The sequence below is a fragment of the Maylandia zebra genome, linkage group LG22 (genome assembly GCF_041146795.1).
Source record: "Maylandia zebra isolate NMK-2024a linkage group LG22, Mzebra_GT3a, whole genome shotgun sequence".
Taxonomy (NCBI): Eukaryota; Metazoa; Chordata; class Actinopteri; order Cichliformes; family Cichlidae; genus Maylandia; species Maylandia zebra.
In genome coordinates this window covers 19,634,113-19,652,703 of record NC_135187.1, presented here as the reverse complement: position 1 = coordinate 19,652,703, position 18,591 = coordinate 19,634,113, and the positions used below count along the sequence as shown (strand labels likewise).

The 18,591-nt window shown below is 42.4% G+C and overlaps 1 protein-coding gene across 3 annotated transcripts; it reads right to left on the bottom strand.

Annotated features, from left to right (window-relative positions):
- Positions 1 to 1,000: 1,000 nt before the first annotated feature.
- yrk (Yes-related kinase) lies at positions 1,001 to 18,254 on the bottom strand. Of its 3 annotated transcripts, XM_012918297.2 has the most exons (13): positions 17,730 to 17,867; positions 11,034 to 11,077; positions 9,519 to 9,758; positions 9,240 to 9,342; positions 7,646 to 7,744; positions 7,402 to 7,505; positions 7,092 to 7,241; positions 5,999 to 6,163; positions 4,453 to 4,632; positions 3,658 to 3,734; positions 3,412 to 3,565; positions 3,120 to 3,251; positions 1,001 to 2,272 (listed from the first exon to the last, which is right to left on the bottom strand). In XM_012918297.2, exons 3-13 carry the CDS (start codon positions 9,733 to 9,735, stop codon positions 2,064 to 2,066), a joined length of 1,590 nt encoding a protein of 529 aa, XP_012773751.1. In that variant the 5' UTR covers positions 9,736 to 9,758; positions 11,034 to 11,077; positions 17,730 to 17,867; the 3' UTR covers positions 1,001 to 2,063. The 3 variants fall into 3 exon arrangements, with proteins under 3 accessions (XP_012773751.1, XP_004548063.1, XP_004548062.1); XM_004548006.6 differs by lacking the exons at positions 5,999 to 6,163; positions 11,034 to 11,077 and adding an exon at positions 5,263 to 5,418 and having other exon boundaries at positions 17,730 to 18,254; XM_004548005.6 differs by lacking the exon at positions 11,034 to 11,077 and having other exon boundaries at positions 17,730 to 18,148.
- Between the last annotated feature and the right edge of the window lie 337 nt (positions 18,255 to 18,591).

Genomic DNA, 18,591 nt, shown 5'->3' with positions numbered 1-18,591 from the left:
CACTGGTTTCACCATACTTAAGCTATTGTGCAGAGGTCTGGGGCAATAACTATAAAACCACATTACATTCACTTTTTACTCTTCAAAAGAAAGCAATTCGAATCATCCACAATGCAGGTTATAGGGAACATACAAACTCACTATTTTTGCAGTCTGAAATATTGAAAATTGACGATATAGTGAAATTCCAAACAGCACAAATTCTATTCAAAGCAAAAAATAAAGAACTGCCAGGTAATATTCAGAGTATGTTTTTTTTGAAAGAAGGAAGTTATAATTTAAGGGGTTTTTGTAACTTCAAAACAATGAAGGTACGTACTACAAGAAAAGGCTTTTGTGTTTCTGTTCAAGGAGTGAAACTATGGAACAAACTGAATATGGAATTAAAGCAATGTCCAAACATAAAACTGTTCAAAAAGAGTTATAAAAATATGATCTTCTCGATCTATAAAGAAAAGGAAAATATTTAAATTAAGTGAATGTCTCTATTTAAAAACAAACAAACAAAAAATTCATGATGTGATATTATAGTATATAGTATATCAGAAATCTGTTCACTATTTTTATTACAAATTATATCAGTAAGGAAGCTGACTAAATATTCACTGATAATTTATGGGACAGGGGTGGGATTAAATAAGTGTATACTTCTTCCCACTCCCTTTCAACATGTAAATTAATCAGAATGTTTTTTTGTATGTAATTTGTATAGTATATTTTTTTTCTCTCATTTCTTTTCTAAATGTACTTGTATATTGTTCACATGTTGAAATAAATTACCAATCAATCAGTGTTTGTTTTTAATTTGAATCTAGAAGTTGCCAAATTAATAAAGTTAAATAGTTAAAAGAACTAAATTTGCCTTTCAACTCAATCAGAAGTTTGACAGTAACTCGAAATTTGCTTTTAATCATGTCATTTTACATATGCATATAAAAAAAGACATAGTGTGACGACATGACGGTGTAAGTGTCCAAGCACACACATAATCAGAGACATGTTCGAAAAAAAGATATCTGATCTTTATTACAACGACATGACAGGGGAATCTCATCATGAAGCTTACATTCATTTCAGACACCATCCTTCCACAGTCCTCTGATATATTTTTCCCCTGTTATGGATACCATATTGCCCTGCCCTCCCAAAAGGATGAAAATTGTATACATGTTAACTAGATATAGAAATCTTTGTGATGCACAGATATATCCAAGTTAAATTAAAACAAACAAAAGAGACAATCCATACAAAATTGCCATACAAAATATCAGACAAATAAAGCGCATTCCTGACCATCCCTCAAAGTTTCATAGCACAGTTTTAAAGGTACTTATTTGAAAACAGTCATTTGACCAGTTTAAAGGCACACATTGGCAATAGGGTGGAAAGCAGGAAACAGGCATGACTCTGATATCAGTTCAGCAGCTCTTTTTATCAGAAAGAGATAAAAACTGATCTCTGTTCAGTTAACACAGAACCTAGTACACAATGTACATAATCTATTCAGTGACCACATAGGGGCACGAGGTTCATTTTCGACTGCTTTTGGAGACTGTTTAAAGCAATGCGTGATAATCACCTGTTGCACCTGCGGTTCTTTCTCTTACAACATATTTATCTCAGGCGAAAAGTAAAATCTAGCTCCTCTCAAAAAGAGAAATCAAAGGACCTGAACGTATATGGCAGCTGAACAGATCATGTATCCACTCGACTCCCCCACCCCCCCAACCCCAACACAGCCATCTACATCTTCTTTCAGTTCCTTGTTGTCATGGTTACACAGTGAAGCAACATTACTGCAAGGCCTGACCAGAAGAGCTCCAACTCTTCAACACGCCTAACTGATCTGTCCTGAACAGACTGCAGTGAACAAAGACAGAAGAGGGGAAACTGTCTTTAAACAGTTACAACAAAGTAATAATAATATGAATCTTTTATATGTGTGTGTACGTGTGTGTGTCCTGTATGGTACATGCACGTCAAATACCCTGAGAGCATGAGTATGAGTACTACAGCGTGCCCGTCAGTGTATTGCTGTCACGCCTGCCCTACACGTGTGCCGGTCACAGGTTTTCTCCGGGCTGATACTGTGGCTCTGTGGCGGTGAAGTAATCCTCCAGGAAGGACTGGAGGTACTCAAAGGTATGCCTCTCATCAGGCTCCCGCCTCCAGCACTGCAGCATCAGTTCATGGAGCGAGGTCGGGCAGCCCGGGGCACAAGGCATCCGGTAGCCCCGCTCCACCTGCTCCAGCACTTCACGGTTGTTCATTCCTAAAAAGAGACATAGGCAGAGAGTGGGAATGTTGGCGTTTGAGAGAGAGACAAAAGTGCCAATGGATTCTGAAGAAAATAAAGATCTGACCACTTCCAGTATTGTAATTTATAAATGGTGCATAAACATCTGGAATTCTTTACATAGTAGATGTGAATGGTCTTAAAGTGAAACAGGTCTGTCCATTGGGGGGGTCTGTATATTTTGGAAAACTGTATAAACCCCAGTATTTCAGGACTTTTATAGCCCTCTGAATTTGAACCATGACACGTGCCAAAACAATCTTTGTGGGCCCCCGGCAACTTCAGCTTTTTCATCAACGCAAAATTCAGTTTAAAGGCACACTGATGGGCATCCAGTGAGCATTACGGACCTGTTATTTCAATCAGGAATGGTTTTAAATTTTTACGAGTAGAGTCACAGAACTTTATGATCCCCTCACATTAGTGCTCTTCAATTAGTCTCAAATTATTCTTTTTGACAGCCCTCTATAAGAGGTTTGTAATCACAGCCAGACTGGCAGTAATTTTCTGGTTTCTCTTTTTTTCTTTCTTTCTTTTTTTTTTTTTTAAATATAAATGTTTTGTCTGTTTGGTTTTTCCATGTGGTACATACAGTACCAGGGAAGCACATAAGCTGCATGTTAGTTTACACAAGAGGTTAGCAGGTTCTTTAGAGATATTCTTCATTCATCCGCTGCGATTAGGTTTCTTTGAGACTGCTTTTCCAGATGGTTGATAGTGTATAAAAAATTTTAAGAATGTAGATGAAAAATAACCCCTGGGAATTTCACTGTGGATAAGGAAAAACCTGTTGCTGCATGTGAATTAAGAAACAGAGCAGTACCTGGATATGGCACACGTCCCTTAGTGATGAGTTCGGTTAGTAGGATGCCAAAGCTCCAGACATCTGACTTGATAGTAAAGCGTCCATATAGCGCAGCTTCTGGAGCCGTCCACTTGATGGGGAACTTCGCCCCTGAAACCATGGCAACACAGTGGAGATGCATAATCATATAATTAGGATAGGTTGTGTATAAAAATATAGACATGGAGGCAGAAGGAAACTGTTAATCACAGCATTGTGCGAGTGTGGCTCTTTTTCTTAGGCGCACGCAGTTAATGTGACATCGTGCTACCTTGTCTGGCTGTGTACTCGTTGTCCTCGATGAGTCTAGCCAGGCCGAAGTCGGCGATCTTGCACACCAGGTTGTCTCCAACGAGGATGTTGGCTGCTCGCAGGTCACGATGGATGTAGTTCATCCTTTCGATGTACGCCATTCCAGCTGCAATCTGCACACCCACACAGACGACAGGTGCTCAGACCTGTGGTAGATTATAAGCTGTTTTCTTTCTTTTTTCCAGTGTGCCTGACTATGACTCACCTGTGCAGCCATGTCGACCAGCTGAGGCAGCTTCAGACTCTGCCCCTCTCCATCTTTCAAGAAGTCCAGCAAACTTCCTAAATTAAAAAAGTTACAGGTGAGGTACAGGTGGGATCACGACAGACTCTTATACCTGCTGCGGTCCAGAAAAATAAAGAGAATCTGGTTTTGGTAGGGATTCTGCGTTTTGTTTATCGGGGAATCAAGGGGGTGGGGGGGGCCCTTAACTCTGACCTTCCACTTCACACAGTGCCACCTTAAGTCACCATCCCTTCTGCTAATTCATTATTGTGTGGCGTGAAAGCCTTCGCTGGTGACTGCTTAGGTTTTTGTTCTTGGTAGTTTGTTTGATGCCAAGCAAGCAGGATATCTGAAAAATGTCCTTTTGAAAGATGGATGAAAGTTAGAGTGGCAGCCAATTAAAAATAATTATTAGTGCAGGTCTGGAAGTGTGGTCTACTTATTTATTTATTTATTTACTAGAAAGATTTCATTACTAGATAGGGAGTTTCTGAGAACCAGCTTTAATTTCCCAAGAACTACTGCACTTAATTAAAGAAATCTACCCATTGTTATTTGTTTATACGTTTATCCTGGTAATATCTGTATATTATTTTGCTCTGTCGGTGTATTATGATGACAAATTCAGAGGTTTGTCACCTCATTTAGGGAAGTAAAAGCCAGTCCAATTTATGGGGCGTTCAAATGTTCATTGAGGTTTCTACCTGCTGTAAGGGCAGCATTTCATATCTACAGTGTGTCAACCACACGTGGCGGTTTTACTTTTCCTGATACCTTGGCTCATGAACTCAGTGATAATGTAAATGGGCTCCTCAGACACAACGGCGTAGAGCTGCACCAGCTTGTCATGACGGAGTCTCTTCATGATCTGAGCCTCCTCCAAAAAGGCCTCGGGGGACATGGTTCCTGGCTTCAGAGTCTTCACCGCTACCTTGGTGGTGCCGTTCCACATGCCTGGCATACAGAAAAGCGTGTGTTAGCGCACACCTCAGAACCTGGACGAATGCACCTGTCTTTATGTCAGTGTGACACGGGGAAGGGTGCATATACTGTACATCCACTGTACCCAACAAATATGACAACACAAACACCAACACATACAGATGTAGATATCTGCCTGATATAAATATCTGTATGTGTGACAACAGGTACACAACATGCAGGCTATTTTGCATGCATATGACAGAGCATGCATGATGTGTGAGAGAGATGAAGAGGGAGGGAAGGGGGAGGTTCTGGTCTTACGTCAAAACCAGCAGCACTTGAGCTACATGGACAGACACAGAGCTCGGCCGGGCCTCGGGGAGAAACTCTGCACGGCTCAGAAAGCCAAAACGCTGGGATTTGACAGAAATTTCCGTAAGTATAAATGCAAAAACATCTTTTTGGCAATGCCAGGTAATTCAACTGGAATACACATACTATCTCACATACACTGACATAAATGGCCATCAACAGGGCAGACAATGAGTGCTACCAACAATGTTTGCCACAGGACAGCAGCAGACACTACAAAGGACAATGACAGACAGCTTTCCCTCTGTGCCTCTAGAGGGTGTCAGAGGTTGGCGGCGTCGGTCTCACCCATCCACACGTCCCCAAAGCAGCCCTGCCCCAGCTTCTGTTGCAGGGCCAGCGTGTCCCTCGGTACCTCCCAGGCGTCCCGCCCGAGACCCATGGTGAGCGGGGTGGAGTTGGGACAGGCCTTTGTCAGGTAATAACACAGCCCGTCATTAGAGCCTAAGTAAGGAAGGAAGAGGAGGAGGAGGAGGAGATAGGTGGCAAGAAGGTGGAGATGGGGGGGGGGGGGGGGGGGGGGGGGGGGTTAAGAATGGATGAAGAAAAGGGGGTGAAGTGGTGGGTGGAAAGATGGAAGGAAGAAGGGTGGGTGGGAGAGGTGACAAAGAGGTGAAGTGAGATGATGAAACATGCACATGCAGTCACAGGGGACGAGGAGAACAACTTTACACACCTGGATGTAAAACACACTTTTTGAAAAAATTTATTAAGTATTTGCCTCAGAAAATGTAAAAACAGGTGCAGACTACATCTGACAATGATGTGTGCGTTCCTACGTCTGTGTGGTCTGATCCTCAGGTGTATTTGTTGAAGATACAGGAAGAGAGCAAGAAACACAGCTCACAGGGCTTTACCGTGTTTGCTCCTCACACCAGAAATGTTTACTGATGTTCTTCAAACTCAACAAACGCTTACGTGTTATATGTGACTGCTGCAGTTTTAATGTGTTTTCATTCTGGTGTGCATCTGTTGTTATCTCGCCTCCTCTCACCCACACGCATCCCCTCCCCTTTGGCCCTACCCATCCAGACTTCTCCAAACTGGCCGTTGCCCAGTTTCTTAATCAGCTGGAGAGATTCACGGGGAATCTCCCACATATCCTTGGTCTTCACTGATAAGTCGGCCAGCTTAGGCATGCCCCGCTTACAGCTGCCAATCAAACGGCAGCACAGTCCCGCTGCTCTCTCTGAGAGCGAGAGGGAGAGACAAACAGGCAGGAAAAAAAAAAAGGAAACAGGAGGAAAAGAAAACAGCAGGTGCAGAGATAAAGGAAGAGCAAGACAGGTTGCTTATGCGCTTATGCAATTGACAACTTAACCGAAAACTAAAGGCGCAAGGAGAAATTCAGCACAACAGACATAAACAGACACTCTGAACAGCAGCAGCATGTGTAGATACAAAAAGGCAAAACAGGGACACTTGAGTTATGCTGATAAAACTGTCAGGTGGCTTCTGATTATCACAAACTGCAAAAAAAAAATTCAGTAGCAGCCACTAGGGGGCAGATTTATACTGACAGAGGAAGTACAGGGTGTGAGCCTTTCTTGTTACACAAACTCTAAATAAAAGGTTAAAAAGTCTGCAGTGATCAGTGGTTAAAGCACTCAGATACATTTAACAAAGTAAATATGATTAACCATGTCTCACAAACACATCATTACAAGTTTCCTAACTGTGAGGCATATCAAAATGTATTTTAAACATAGTACGTCATTTTTATGAAACGCCAAAGTGTAAACTCCATTTTAATGTTGCGGCTGTTGAGGTTTACCTCAGTTTGATAACTTGATAAGGAAGTTGGTAAAACAATCATATTAAAAGCTTAATATCCATCATTAATTTTTATTCAAAACACGAATCTGCAGAGTAAAGCAACGTAAGCCGCAAAAAAATGGAGGCACCACAGTGCTGCACGTGTGCAGTACTTTGGTTACTGCACCTACTTTCTGTGCCACTCAAATGCTCTAATTATGAGCATTTGAGTGGCACAGAACAGAATGAGATTGTAAATGTTGCTGATGCAGGTTTAAAGCCGAAGAGGCAAAAGCAAAAGAATGCTTTCACACTCCGAAGGAAAGGCAGAAAGGAGTGCACATTTCCTGCATTTCTGTTACCTTGGTAGTGCACGACCAACTGCTGCACGGTATCAAACTGTGATCTGGTGGTGATGTAGTAGCCGCCATTGTCTAGCTTACGAATCTTGTAATGCTTCACGTGGTCTCCCTTGTTGTCGTCCCAGTCACGGATGGAAAGAGAGTAAGCACCTGCAGAGAGGCGGGAGAAGGGAGAGGATTCAGATCTGTGTGTGTGTGTGTGTGTGTGAGAGTGAGTGAGTGAGTGAGTGAGTGAGTGAGTGAGTGAGTGAGTGAGTGAGTGAGTGAGTGAGTGAGTGAGAGTGTGTGTGTGTGTGTGTAGCCATCTCACCCTTGGTGGTCTCGCTCTCTCGTATGAGGAAAGTTCCCCTTGGGTTGCCGTGACCCAGCAGCTGTCTCTCCGCATCCTTCCTTCCCATCTTCCCAAAATACCACCTGTCACCACGACAACATCACACAGGTCACCCACAGAAAATGGCAAACCCTCGCTTGATCTCTGCCTTCAGACTACATGTCAATCACACAGCATAATCGCTCGCTTCAAACAGGGCATGTGCTACTGCTTGTGAACTCACTCCTCGGCTTGTATGGAGTCCACTGGAGCTACGTAGTTGGAGGGGATGTAACCAGAGTTGCCGGTGTCCAGAGAGCGAGCTTCCCACCAGTCGCCCTCTCTACAAAAGACACACACGCACATGTAAAATTCATCGTTTGCAAAACACCAGTGCTCAAAGGTTTTCGGTTACTGAGCAATGTCACTGTTTTTGAAAGAAAGATCTGTAGCTTTTATGCAAAATAACATGAAAATAAACAGAAATAAATGGCAGTTAATAAGAAAGCCACTACAGAAACCTTCATTCTAATTATGTTGTGCTGGTGAAAAAACCTATATAACCTCGGTAGCTAAGTGTCTAAAACAGCGACCTTTGTGGGTTCAATTCAGTTGCCATATGTATATATAACCCTTAAAAAAACCCTCTCTCAGAGTGCAATGCTGAGAAACAAAGGTGATTCCAAGCAGGAAACACCAAAAATTCAAGTTTTTTATACCCCAGTGTGTATGACTGCCTCTACAAAACATGGCTCTTACAGGTACTGTGTAATAATATTGCCAGCCAAGATCATACGAGGCATCGTTTTCTCAAACTAGAGACCCTGATGTACTTTACTTCTTGTTCAGTTATGCGCTGCAGTCTCACATTTCTTTCATTTGTTAACACTCTGGTCAAAGGTAGTTTGCCCTGTTCTTTGAAAGGAAGCAGTGTGTTACACATCATTGATTTTTTTCCTCTTAGATCAACAATACAGAAATGTGTCAGAAAGAAACTTCCCTTTGTGATACTAATCAAACACACGACCGCTGAAGCGGATTAGCTTTTCTAGTTATTTTGGGCTGTGCTAAAAGTACCGAAACAGGCTTTTTAACACAAGCACAAACACTTGAACACAGAAGTGGTGGCGAAGTAGGTTCAAAAACAGATATTAATTTATGAATAGTGACTCTATTAATCATTTATTTTCATTTAAAACATTTTTCATCAATGTTACTTTTGAAAAAAAATGTACGATTCTAAATTACCCCAAACTTTTGAGTTGTAGTGAATGCCTGCTGGGAGCAGCTGTGGTTATGTTTGATGAAGTGAAAAATGCAAATAACCTCTTGAGGGAAGATAAATTAGCCTTTTTTAGCAAACCAAATGATCTTCATGTAACTAAAAGCAAAACTAAAAGCATAGATCGGAAAGAAGATTAGCAGCTTAGGTGTGAACTTAGGTAAAAGAAACCCCAAAAACTCCCGTCTGAATGTAAATCATCATATAAATGGGATTCGGGATTTCTGAGCAGGGCAAAGGGTTTTGTTTTTTTTTCAAGAACAAAAGATTGTCAGCATTGCCAGCAGCAGCTGAGACCTCTGGCAGTTCACGGTGTTAATGGGTGGTATTTAATTGCAGCCTGTGGTATTTAATGTATGCAAACAAAATTAATTACCTCTCAGAAGTCCTTAGTGATTTAATTTAACGCCTTTAACACAGATCACATTAACATTGTTTCATGAGCTCCTGACACAGATTGTCGTGTTTCTTAATGATGGAGATATATTTATGTGGGGTTTTTTCCGCTTTGTTTTTCATTAAAGCAATGTGTAAAAAAAAAAAAAAGTATACTCACGTGTTGTTAATAATTTGGAATTTTTCTCCTTTTTGGAAAGTGAGGTCGTCCTCAGTGCGGGCGTCATAGTCGTACAGCGCTATAAAGAGAGTTACTCCACCACCTGCACATGTGTTCAAACAAGAAAGAGAATGATTGGACGGTATCGTCAAGGTCTTTTGAATATGTCAGTGCAGACATAGACTGAAAAACAGCAGGAGGGCTAATACGATGTTAATTGTTTAGAGGGACTGTAAATTCATCTTTCTCACAAACAAACACACACAGGCTCAGCTCTACCTGTTATGGCTCCTGACCGCTGGTTGATTTTGGTGTTGGGGAATGCGCTGTTGGACAAGAAGCCCTTGTTGAAGTCCGGGATGGTCTGAGTCGGGTCAGGACAGTATCGGCCCTGATTCAAGGCCACGGAGCTCCCACCTGCGTTGCTAGGAGACAGATCTGCTATGTCTGCTGCTTCTTTGGCAGACTTCTTCTGCTTGCAACAGGCACACCCCATGATAACCAGCACGGAGACGGCGTCTGTGAAAGCAACGCAGCAAAGCAGCGTTACAGTAACAAGACACAACTTTTTTTTAATGTGAGAAGTCAAAATCTTCTTTTTTCTTTTCATTATTTTTCATTTCTTTTAAAAAAAATTCTTGCATTCTTGTGAATATGTGCAAGAGAAAAGGTTTGCTAAGGCTAAACCAGAGTTTTTTGCGTTTTGAGGGCAGATGTCCTGGGAAGTGGGCATTGCAGACTCTCGCTGCCTTTAGGAGGACTGGGACCTTAACTGTGGTTTTCATGGCCAAAGTGTTTGATCCCCTCAGAATACTCAACATTTTGCTTTTTTTGTTGTTGGTAAAGTTTGCTAAAGCTTGCCTGTTAATGGATGCTGATTTTTATGGAATAAAAAAAAATTCAGATACAGCAGATTATAAAGCCACCTGAATGAGTGCCGAAACATTTTTATCCCACTGAAAATGCCACATCTAGATGAACAGAATCAACTTTCTTGGATTTGCTTTACATAGATGACTGGGCATGCATCGAGACAGCTTATACTGTTTAAGCAAGCAAACCCAAGAGGTGCGATCCTAAATTTCCCAAATAGTGCCCATAAAAAGCAAAAACTCTACTCGATTTAAAATGTGGCTCATCTCCCCTTCAGAGTCGTCTACTCATGCACCTCTACATGCTCTTACACTCAAAATGCTTGTTCTGACCTCGTTACGATGACGCCATATTAAAAAGGGAAAAACCTGGTGTTATATTTACTGCCTTTGCACTACTTAACACTTTACACTATTTGACTTCATAGCACCATCTTGTTTACGCTGATGCATGCACTGCAGGCAGCGCTAATAACGATGATAACGTTGAAGCTAGCAACGCCATATTGACATATGACGCGTACCACGAGCATCTACTTTCTTGTTGCATTACACGGCTGTCAGTGCATGTCGGGTAGATACGCGCGTCTGTGACGATTTTGCACACAAATCCTGTTTAAACTTTCACCAATCTCTAATACCAGCGATACGTTGAAAAGCCCTCAAAGAGACAGACCACATTTAAGTCCGCCTACATAATTTCCACAATCTTTTTATACAAGCTAAGACTTCAAACACAAATCAGTAGAAAGTGAAACCAACACAAATCAGCATACAGGGGGTTAAAAAAAATATGGAGAACTGTAAAGAGAGAAGTAAAAAATTTTAATATAAAACTTAACTTCCCTGAACAAGGAAGAGGAGGAAGAAAGCGAAAAAGGGGTGGAGGCAGGGCGGGAAGGAGAAGTTAACTTATTCTCACCTGATGTCTTCCTCTGTCAGATCATCTGTCAATCACCATCGCAGCTGGAAAAAAAAAAAGAGGGAAAAGGTGAGTGACAAGGGCTGGAATGAGAGAGCGGGGCAAAGGGAGGATGAGTGGCAGAGAAGCGGAAAGGGAAAAGGTGGGGGAGAATGTGAGCGAGAGCCTCGAGAGCGGTAAAGCATGAATAAAGAGATGTGTGAAGGCAGAAGTGAGGAGGCAGAGAGGTTAGAGAAAGAAGAGTCAGAGACAGCTCGAGATAAGGATAGACAGTGAGAGATGTGAGGTTAGCCACTTCCCTTTTTGCTTGTTTCGAGAGAGGGTATTCAGCCATTCTCTCTGGTCAACAGCTGTGAGTGTGAGTGTATGCATGCGCATTAACACGCCTGCTTTCTCTGTTCGAGCATGTGATGAAATAAGCCCATAAATGTCAGGATTACAGCAGAGTAACTGACACAAAGTGACCGTCTGTAACAGTGCGAAATGCCTTTGTGTTGATTAGCACGAATGTACGCAACCTTGACTTCCAGTTTCCAGCTAACTGTCAGGCGTTGCCAAAGCAAAAACCATCATAGAAAGGAATGCAAACGTGAAAAATTAGGTTGTTTCCAACATCATTTCTTTAGGAAAACCTAAATGAACCACTCAGCAGTTTATTAGTTTTGCTTAGCTTGGTTCAAAAGTTGGGAAATATGCTTATTCCCTTTTTAGAGAGTAAGCAGAGATTATCGAGAGGTCGTCATTTTTTCCAAATATGAAACCTCTGCCGAATTAAAGAGGTAGCGGAGGTCAATGAACAAAGAACACATTAAATGCCACAAAATAACTAAAAGAAGACAGAAAAACTGTCCCAGATTCAGTTTCCTTTTGGGGTGGCGGCTCAGGACGTAGGACAAGTCACCTCCTAATCAGAGAGGGTTGGTGGTTCCATCCTTGGCTGTTCTAGTCTGCTGGTACTCAACTTTGAGTTTCTCCTGATGTGAATATTAGATAGAAAGCGCGCAGGAAAACGTGCTTGTAAGACTGTGTGTGAGTGAGACGTGTTGTGTGGAGCAGAAAAGTGTTTTGTAGGAACCATTTAATTTACACTGAGCTGGACAGCTTTAGCTTTTGGACTGTATGTCATAAAGCAAACAGTCGGGCTTTTCATGTTCTTGTTTTCTCTTTACAAGTCAACTAGAAGAAAATGGTCACCATCACACATCCTGGTCATAGTTTTTTCTCCCTGTTCTCAATAAAAGCGCACTAATAAGAGAGTTTTATCTTTGTAGTGTCATATAATGCAAAGTCCCTTCAGATGGCAATTTTTTGTTTGTTTTACCCTTCTTGGTTATTATGCGGTGGTCAAAAGATTAAACAGTGGTGCCCAAAGTTGCCTTCAAAAGACTATGAAATAATTCACATCAACTAGTTTTCTCTGAGAGCGGTTGTAGACCTCTTCATTAGTTTCAGCTAGGTGTAGCTATCAGACTGATAACTGTGTACACAATGGCCACGGGATACAAACTGGCAACCTTTGAAGAAAAAAGCTCCAGGCTCCAGCCACCCCACCTACTAAGGAATGTGGGGGAAGTCACACAAAGGGAGAACAATACAAGTTATAGCAGCATCAGCAGCAAAAAAAAGGTGATTTACTTTCATTACAGAAAACACACCAGAGGTCCAAGTGAGCAGCGTCAAGTTTGTCCCAGCAAACCTCTCCATCTTTAAAGCAGCAAAAGCTGTTCTAACCTACATCGAGACGACCGCGCTCAAAGCGAAAGCGCGCAAAGCCTCTATGTGTGCACAATCCTGCACACACACACAAACACTTATTCACTATCAGGCTGGCCATCATGAGAGCTGCAGGAAGTTAGCCCTGTTTGAGTTTCCTGTCCACCCCTGTGATCGCTCCCCCCTTTTCCTGGAAACTGAGGACAGAGTCCACACACACACACACACACACACACACACACACACACACACACACACACACAAACACCCACCCACCCCCAGTGCACACACCCAGACTTTCCTCTGTGTTGCTGCTGTTGTCTACTCCATGCCCACACCCCTCCGACAGCAGTCGTTCATTCTTATTCCCTTCACCCTCCCTTCAGCTTCTCCTTTCTTTGTGACAGTCCACAGAAAGTAGAAGTGGCAGAGGATGCAAAAGGACCCTTCTCCCTTTCATCTTTATCTCCATTTCGCCCTCTCCCTCACCTCATCTTCTTCTGCATGTCTAAGACTGACAGATGACCACAGGTTGAACTGATACAGTAACAGATAGGTTTTCACATACTGGAAGTGTTTGCAGGGCGGCTGCAAAACCCATTGTTCTCAACTAGATAATCACTCTCTCATCCGCCATTTTCTCTGCACATAGAATAACATCTGATTATTAACAGGACCGTACATCTTTACACCTTAATTTAAAAAACAAAAACAAAAAAAGAAAACATGCACACACTTGTGGAGGTCACACGGCACAAAGCACAGCCTAGAGTGAGGTGCAAGGCACGCAAGTGTGCTCCTACATACCAGTAAGTGACACAGTCAAGATACAGATTTAAACACAAACCCATATGCGAGTGTATTTCCTCCTCGTTGTTGTTTTTTTTTGTTTTTGCCTTGTGATAACATTCAGGGTTTTGGTTTCAGTCTACCATTAGGTAGATGAAGGTACTAGAGCAGACTATGAGTGTGGGTGTTTGGTGGTATTGGCAATGAGTGGTGAGGTGGGGGTTGCAGAGTCAAACTGATACCCTGCATATATGTCGTGACTTGTGTAAAAAAAAGCAGAGAGTGCGCTAAACACCAGCATGCGTAACGATCCAGCAAACAATCCAGTTCCTCTTTGACACCATAATGAAAAAATGAGACGGCAGACGCAAGAAACAGCTGTAAAATGAACGGCTTGCAGTTTTTACCAGATGTGTGTCAAGATTATTATCAGTAGGTCAGTCATATGTGCAGACACAAAACCTTTCACCTTATGCTCAACAAAATGCCACACTCTGATATCACATAGCACATCACATTTGACCATCCTATAAATGCACTTTCTTTTTGCATCTTCTTTTTAAAAAACGCAGGTGTCAAAACTAAACATCTGACTGGGTGCTGCATGTCAAAGCGGATTTTTTTAATAGCAGCTGACAAACATACAGAAGACACTATAATAAAACTCTGTGAAAGAGAAGCTACTTCCTCTGGTGGGGAGAAGCGCGGTGTTGGTTTGTGATACGTTTGTCTACAATAGCGGGGCCTTTTACACCATGTGCTAATCACTGATATCTGTTTCAGATATTAAAATCCTCGAGTTCTTTTCACTCACTTCATGTGCTACTTCGCCCAAACACCCGCATTTCCCCTCTCGATCATTGGAACGGTACAGTTTCGTTACACACGGTTTTCACTTGATTTCATTAAAAAAAAAAAAAAAAAAGGTCGACAATAAATTTTTTAAAAAGAAACAACAACAAGAGGAATCCCTGATGACTTTTTAATGCCAGCTCTAACTGCAGTGAGCACTGCTGATTAAATTTCATTCATCTCCATTGTCTCAGACAGGAGACATAAATCTTGGAAATAGGACTTCAAAACCTGCGTACCTGCATTTCTGGGTCTTGCTTTTGTTGTTTTAGCTTAAACTAACCTTCAGGTAAACAGAGTGGGAGAAACCAGACTGTAAAAATACTCCTGCATTCGACATTTTACGATGTAAAAGACGTCAATGGCATCTTTTTAGAAATTCTTGCAAATGTATTCAAATTACAGCTTTCAGTCCTCAGGGTAAGTCTCTCCAGGCTCTTCCTGGGAGACCTCTGCAAGCAGAGTGAGCTGCATCCACAAACTGGCATCTTCACCTTTCTCTGCAGCTGTTCAGCGGGTTTAGATCTGAGCTTAGCTCGACCAACCAAGGACAGAGACAGATGCCTGTATTCGCATTCTTTATTGCCACTACTGAGCAGGTATACTCAGCTCTCAACATAATGTGGTGTAATAAATCTTCTGAGTTTCTTATTTTATTTTAAGAGGCCTTGCTTAAATCAAATAAAATGCTCTTACTTGTCCATTATATTCCATTCAGCTTCATGCTAGTCAAAGTCTTTGTGGTTCCACAGACCTGCATGCTACACAAACATACGTGATTATGCCACAAACTAAAGAAAAAGGGGTATTTCCACCAGTTTGTAACACATACAGATCGTCGCCTTGCTGAAAGGTGTGGCCCAGTCTCATGGTGTTTCTCCACTGACCCCTATGCATTTGGCTACGTTCACTCTTCCCTCAATTCTGTTTCCCTGTTCCTGCCTCTGAAAATAAACCACCGCGCTTCACCGATGGGATGAGATTAGCCATGCTATGAGATTAGCCATGCTATGAGCAATGCATGGTATTTGCCAGATATGGTGGTTGGAGTTCTTTCCCAAAAGTTACTTTTGCTTTTTTTTTTCTCTCTGCCTTTTTTTCTCAGACTACTGAATTTTCTTTGTCTACGTGACAGACGAGTAAAAGCAAAGATGCGTAGGCATCTAAAAATACATGCAGCAAAATAAATACCAAATGTGACAGACTGCAAGCTCCTTTGACGACTGAGCACTCTGTAAACTTTATGTGCAAAATGTCTCCTCTTCGAGATTAAGTTAAGAATGTTAATCTGAGAATCAGTGGATATAATGTAGTCAAACTGCAAGCACCTGAAAAAACTAAGTCACACTTCATTGAGTACGGTCACCTTTACTTTTGATAAATGGAGATCTGCTGTGTGTTCACTCAGAAGCAAATAAAACCACATTCATTGCATTCTTACAGAATCACAATAACATCACCCTCCACCACCATCGTCACTCTCACAAACATCTAAAATCTGAAGGACACACCCTTTCCTGAACAGTGGACTGTAGATAAGCTGCTCCCAGCGGGAAAACTCACTGTAGCAACACACACACACACATACATGCACACGGTGTTTCGTATTCTTACACCAATTCTGCACCAATCTTAGACTGCCTCCACCCTTCTTCTCCCTCATCTCTCTTTCTTTACCTTCCTTGCACTTCACCTTTCTCTCTCTCTCTCTCTCTCTCTCTCCCCCCACTGACTCTCTCACCCATGGGCAGGAAACTCCACAGGATGCAGAGTGTGAGTGGGGCAGGAATGATAGGACAATGGGAAACAAGCTGTCACTGAACCCTCACACATACACACACAATAGCACACACACACTCTTAAACACAGGGAGACAGAGCTGGAAGGCAGCAGTGGAAAAGTAAGGTGCCTCGGTTATCGGGATGTCCTGTTTCCACATGATGTCATCATATCCTCCAGATACAGAGGCCCCGAGCTGGCTCGGCTGGAGGCATATATGAGCGTTTGCGTGCACTGAGGCTGAACACTTTCAGCCTGCTTCTTAAGAAATAGAGCATCACTGTCTGGTCCTTTGGGTTCATCATGAAGACTCTCCCTCGGATGACGGCATGGATGAAAACGTACAGAAACTTGTCAACTCGACCACACCGCCGCAGGGGTGCAGGGGTGTGTGACTATCAGGCTGCAGGCCTCATCTTGTATGAGTATTCACCTGTCACGGCCCTTCTCCGGTCCTTAAGAAAGCTGTGCGATGTGACTATGTCTTTTTCTAAACTTCTCACTAAAAAGCGCATCCACGCCCCTTTCCTTCCTGCCTTGCTCCAAGGCTAAAGACAGGAACTGACCTGGTAAAGAAACAGGAAGTGATGAAGTCCAGCCTTGGACAGCCTAATCCTGTTTCTCCCTGTCCAGCCCCTAAAAGATTTCTGGCCAACTCCCTTGCGGATATTTCAACATTTTAATTTGTAATCTGTTACCTATCTGTAGCTTCCCGATCAGTGATTGGGGTGGAAAAAAAAGGCATATACCTCCAACAATGAGGCTATGATAAAGCCACAGAAACCTCTTATACCTTTTCCTCAAGGTGGTTTCCTGTAGGCATGTGGCCAATTAGTCACATTTAGTGAAGGAATGTTTAACAGTCTCTTCTGGGTTTAGGCCTAAATGATTAACCCTATCCAGGCACGTTTTACCATAAATCCAGAGCCTGTATGATTTATTAAGCCGTTATTAAAGAAAAAGAAGAAGCTAAAAGGGCAATAACTAAGGTCTTATACTGGAAATGATCCATTTGAGAGGACCAATTTCTCTGGTAAATTCCGCTGTTGCAAAAAAAGAAAGAAAAATTGCACTATTAGCAAGTCTGATTTCTAAATATCACCCTCTGTGACATCTGTCTATCATGAAGAGTGGAAGTAAGCTACTGGTAAACCCACACTTGATTAACTTCTCATAGCAAGTAGACAAACTTCCTTTTATTTCAAACAGATACCGACGTTTCTCAATTTTCACCAGAAGCTCAAAATCAACGACAGCGCCCTGTGGCATTAGAGAAGTGGAAAATATTCTACTTATTTAGGCATTCTGCTCGCATCCTTTTAAATCGTTACAGCTGAACTTTGTCTCGAGTCAAGCGAATTTACTCACATATAGGGCTGAAGTTTAAATAGGACGCACAGCCCACCTGTTGAATGACCCCACAATTTGGTAGTAAAGCACCTGTTTGGTTTATTTATTTTCATTTTTTTTTGTTCGCTTTTTGTTTTTTTAGTCTCAAACACAGTAAGCCAGATGTGTTACACCGCTCTGATATTTACTTTGGAACAGAGAGCAGAAACTTACCTGACAAAAAGAAATCACTCCGGACAATCCTCGAGTCGGGACGCTCGGGGACGGAGGTGGGTGAAGCGAGAGCGCTGTCCGTGGGAGACTCGAAGGGAACACACGGGAGTGAAAGAGCCGCGCGCTGCTGCTGCCTGAGAGCGAGAGGATGAGGCAAGCGCGCGCCTCGGCCGGAAGGCTCGGAATGAACTTCACGCGCACAGCGAGGTCCACCCCACATAGGAAGAGAGTGCGTGCAGCGGACAGTTCAACAGTGTCGTTACGCTTAACAGAAACGATACATAGGAGCGTGTTCTCGGTAACTATGGCGTCAGACTGAGCTTACGGTCACGAGCTCAGCTTGGTTAAAACGTTAAAGGAATGCGCGCGCAATTGAGCTCACGATAAAGCAAACCGATAAGAAAGTTTTAAGATTTGTTTTGTAATCTCGAAAGAATGCGATAAAAAAAAAAAAAAAGAGAGAGATTATAAAACGCTCCGGTTCTTCAACAGTGTATCCTACACACAGCTGGGGGAGTGTTTGCAGTCTCTTCGTGCGGACGATGCTCAGATGAGGTGGTGCGCTACACGTTTAGCCAACTCGTGTGAACCACAGGAAGACTGAATAAGATGTGTGACATCCGCGTGCAAGAAGGCAGAAGTGCAGCAGATGCTTTTGGGAGTGTGGCGGCTCACTGTGCCGGCACCTTTCTGTCTGTGATCTGCATATTTCAACAGAAATCGGACAGATGTTATTGGCACATCGTTATAATTAGAGTTGCACAAGAAAAACTTACCTTCAAAAAGTTTTTTTAAGCCTTTGTCGCCATCTTGCGGTTTGTTAATGTAACTTAATTAGCCCAAACTGCCCATATCCATTATA

Excerpts from the sequence above, each read along its gene's own strand:
- yrk (XM_004548005.6), bottom strand. The coding sequence starts at position 17,949 with ATGTGGGGTGGACCTCGCTGTGCGCGTGAAGTTCATTCCGAGCCTTCC. Across the intron at positions 7,242-7,401 it reads AGAGAGCGAGACCACCAAGG|GTGCTTACTCTCTTTCCATC; the intron begins GTGAGATGGCTA and ends GCCTCTCTGCAG. Across the intron at positions 4,633-5,998 it reads GTTTGGAGAAGTCTGGATGG|GCATGTGGAACGGCACCACC; the intron begins GTAGGGCCAAAG and ends TCTGTATGCCAG.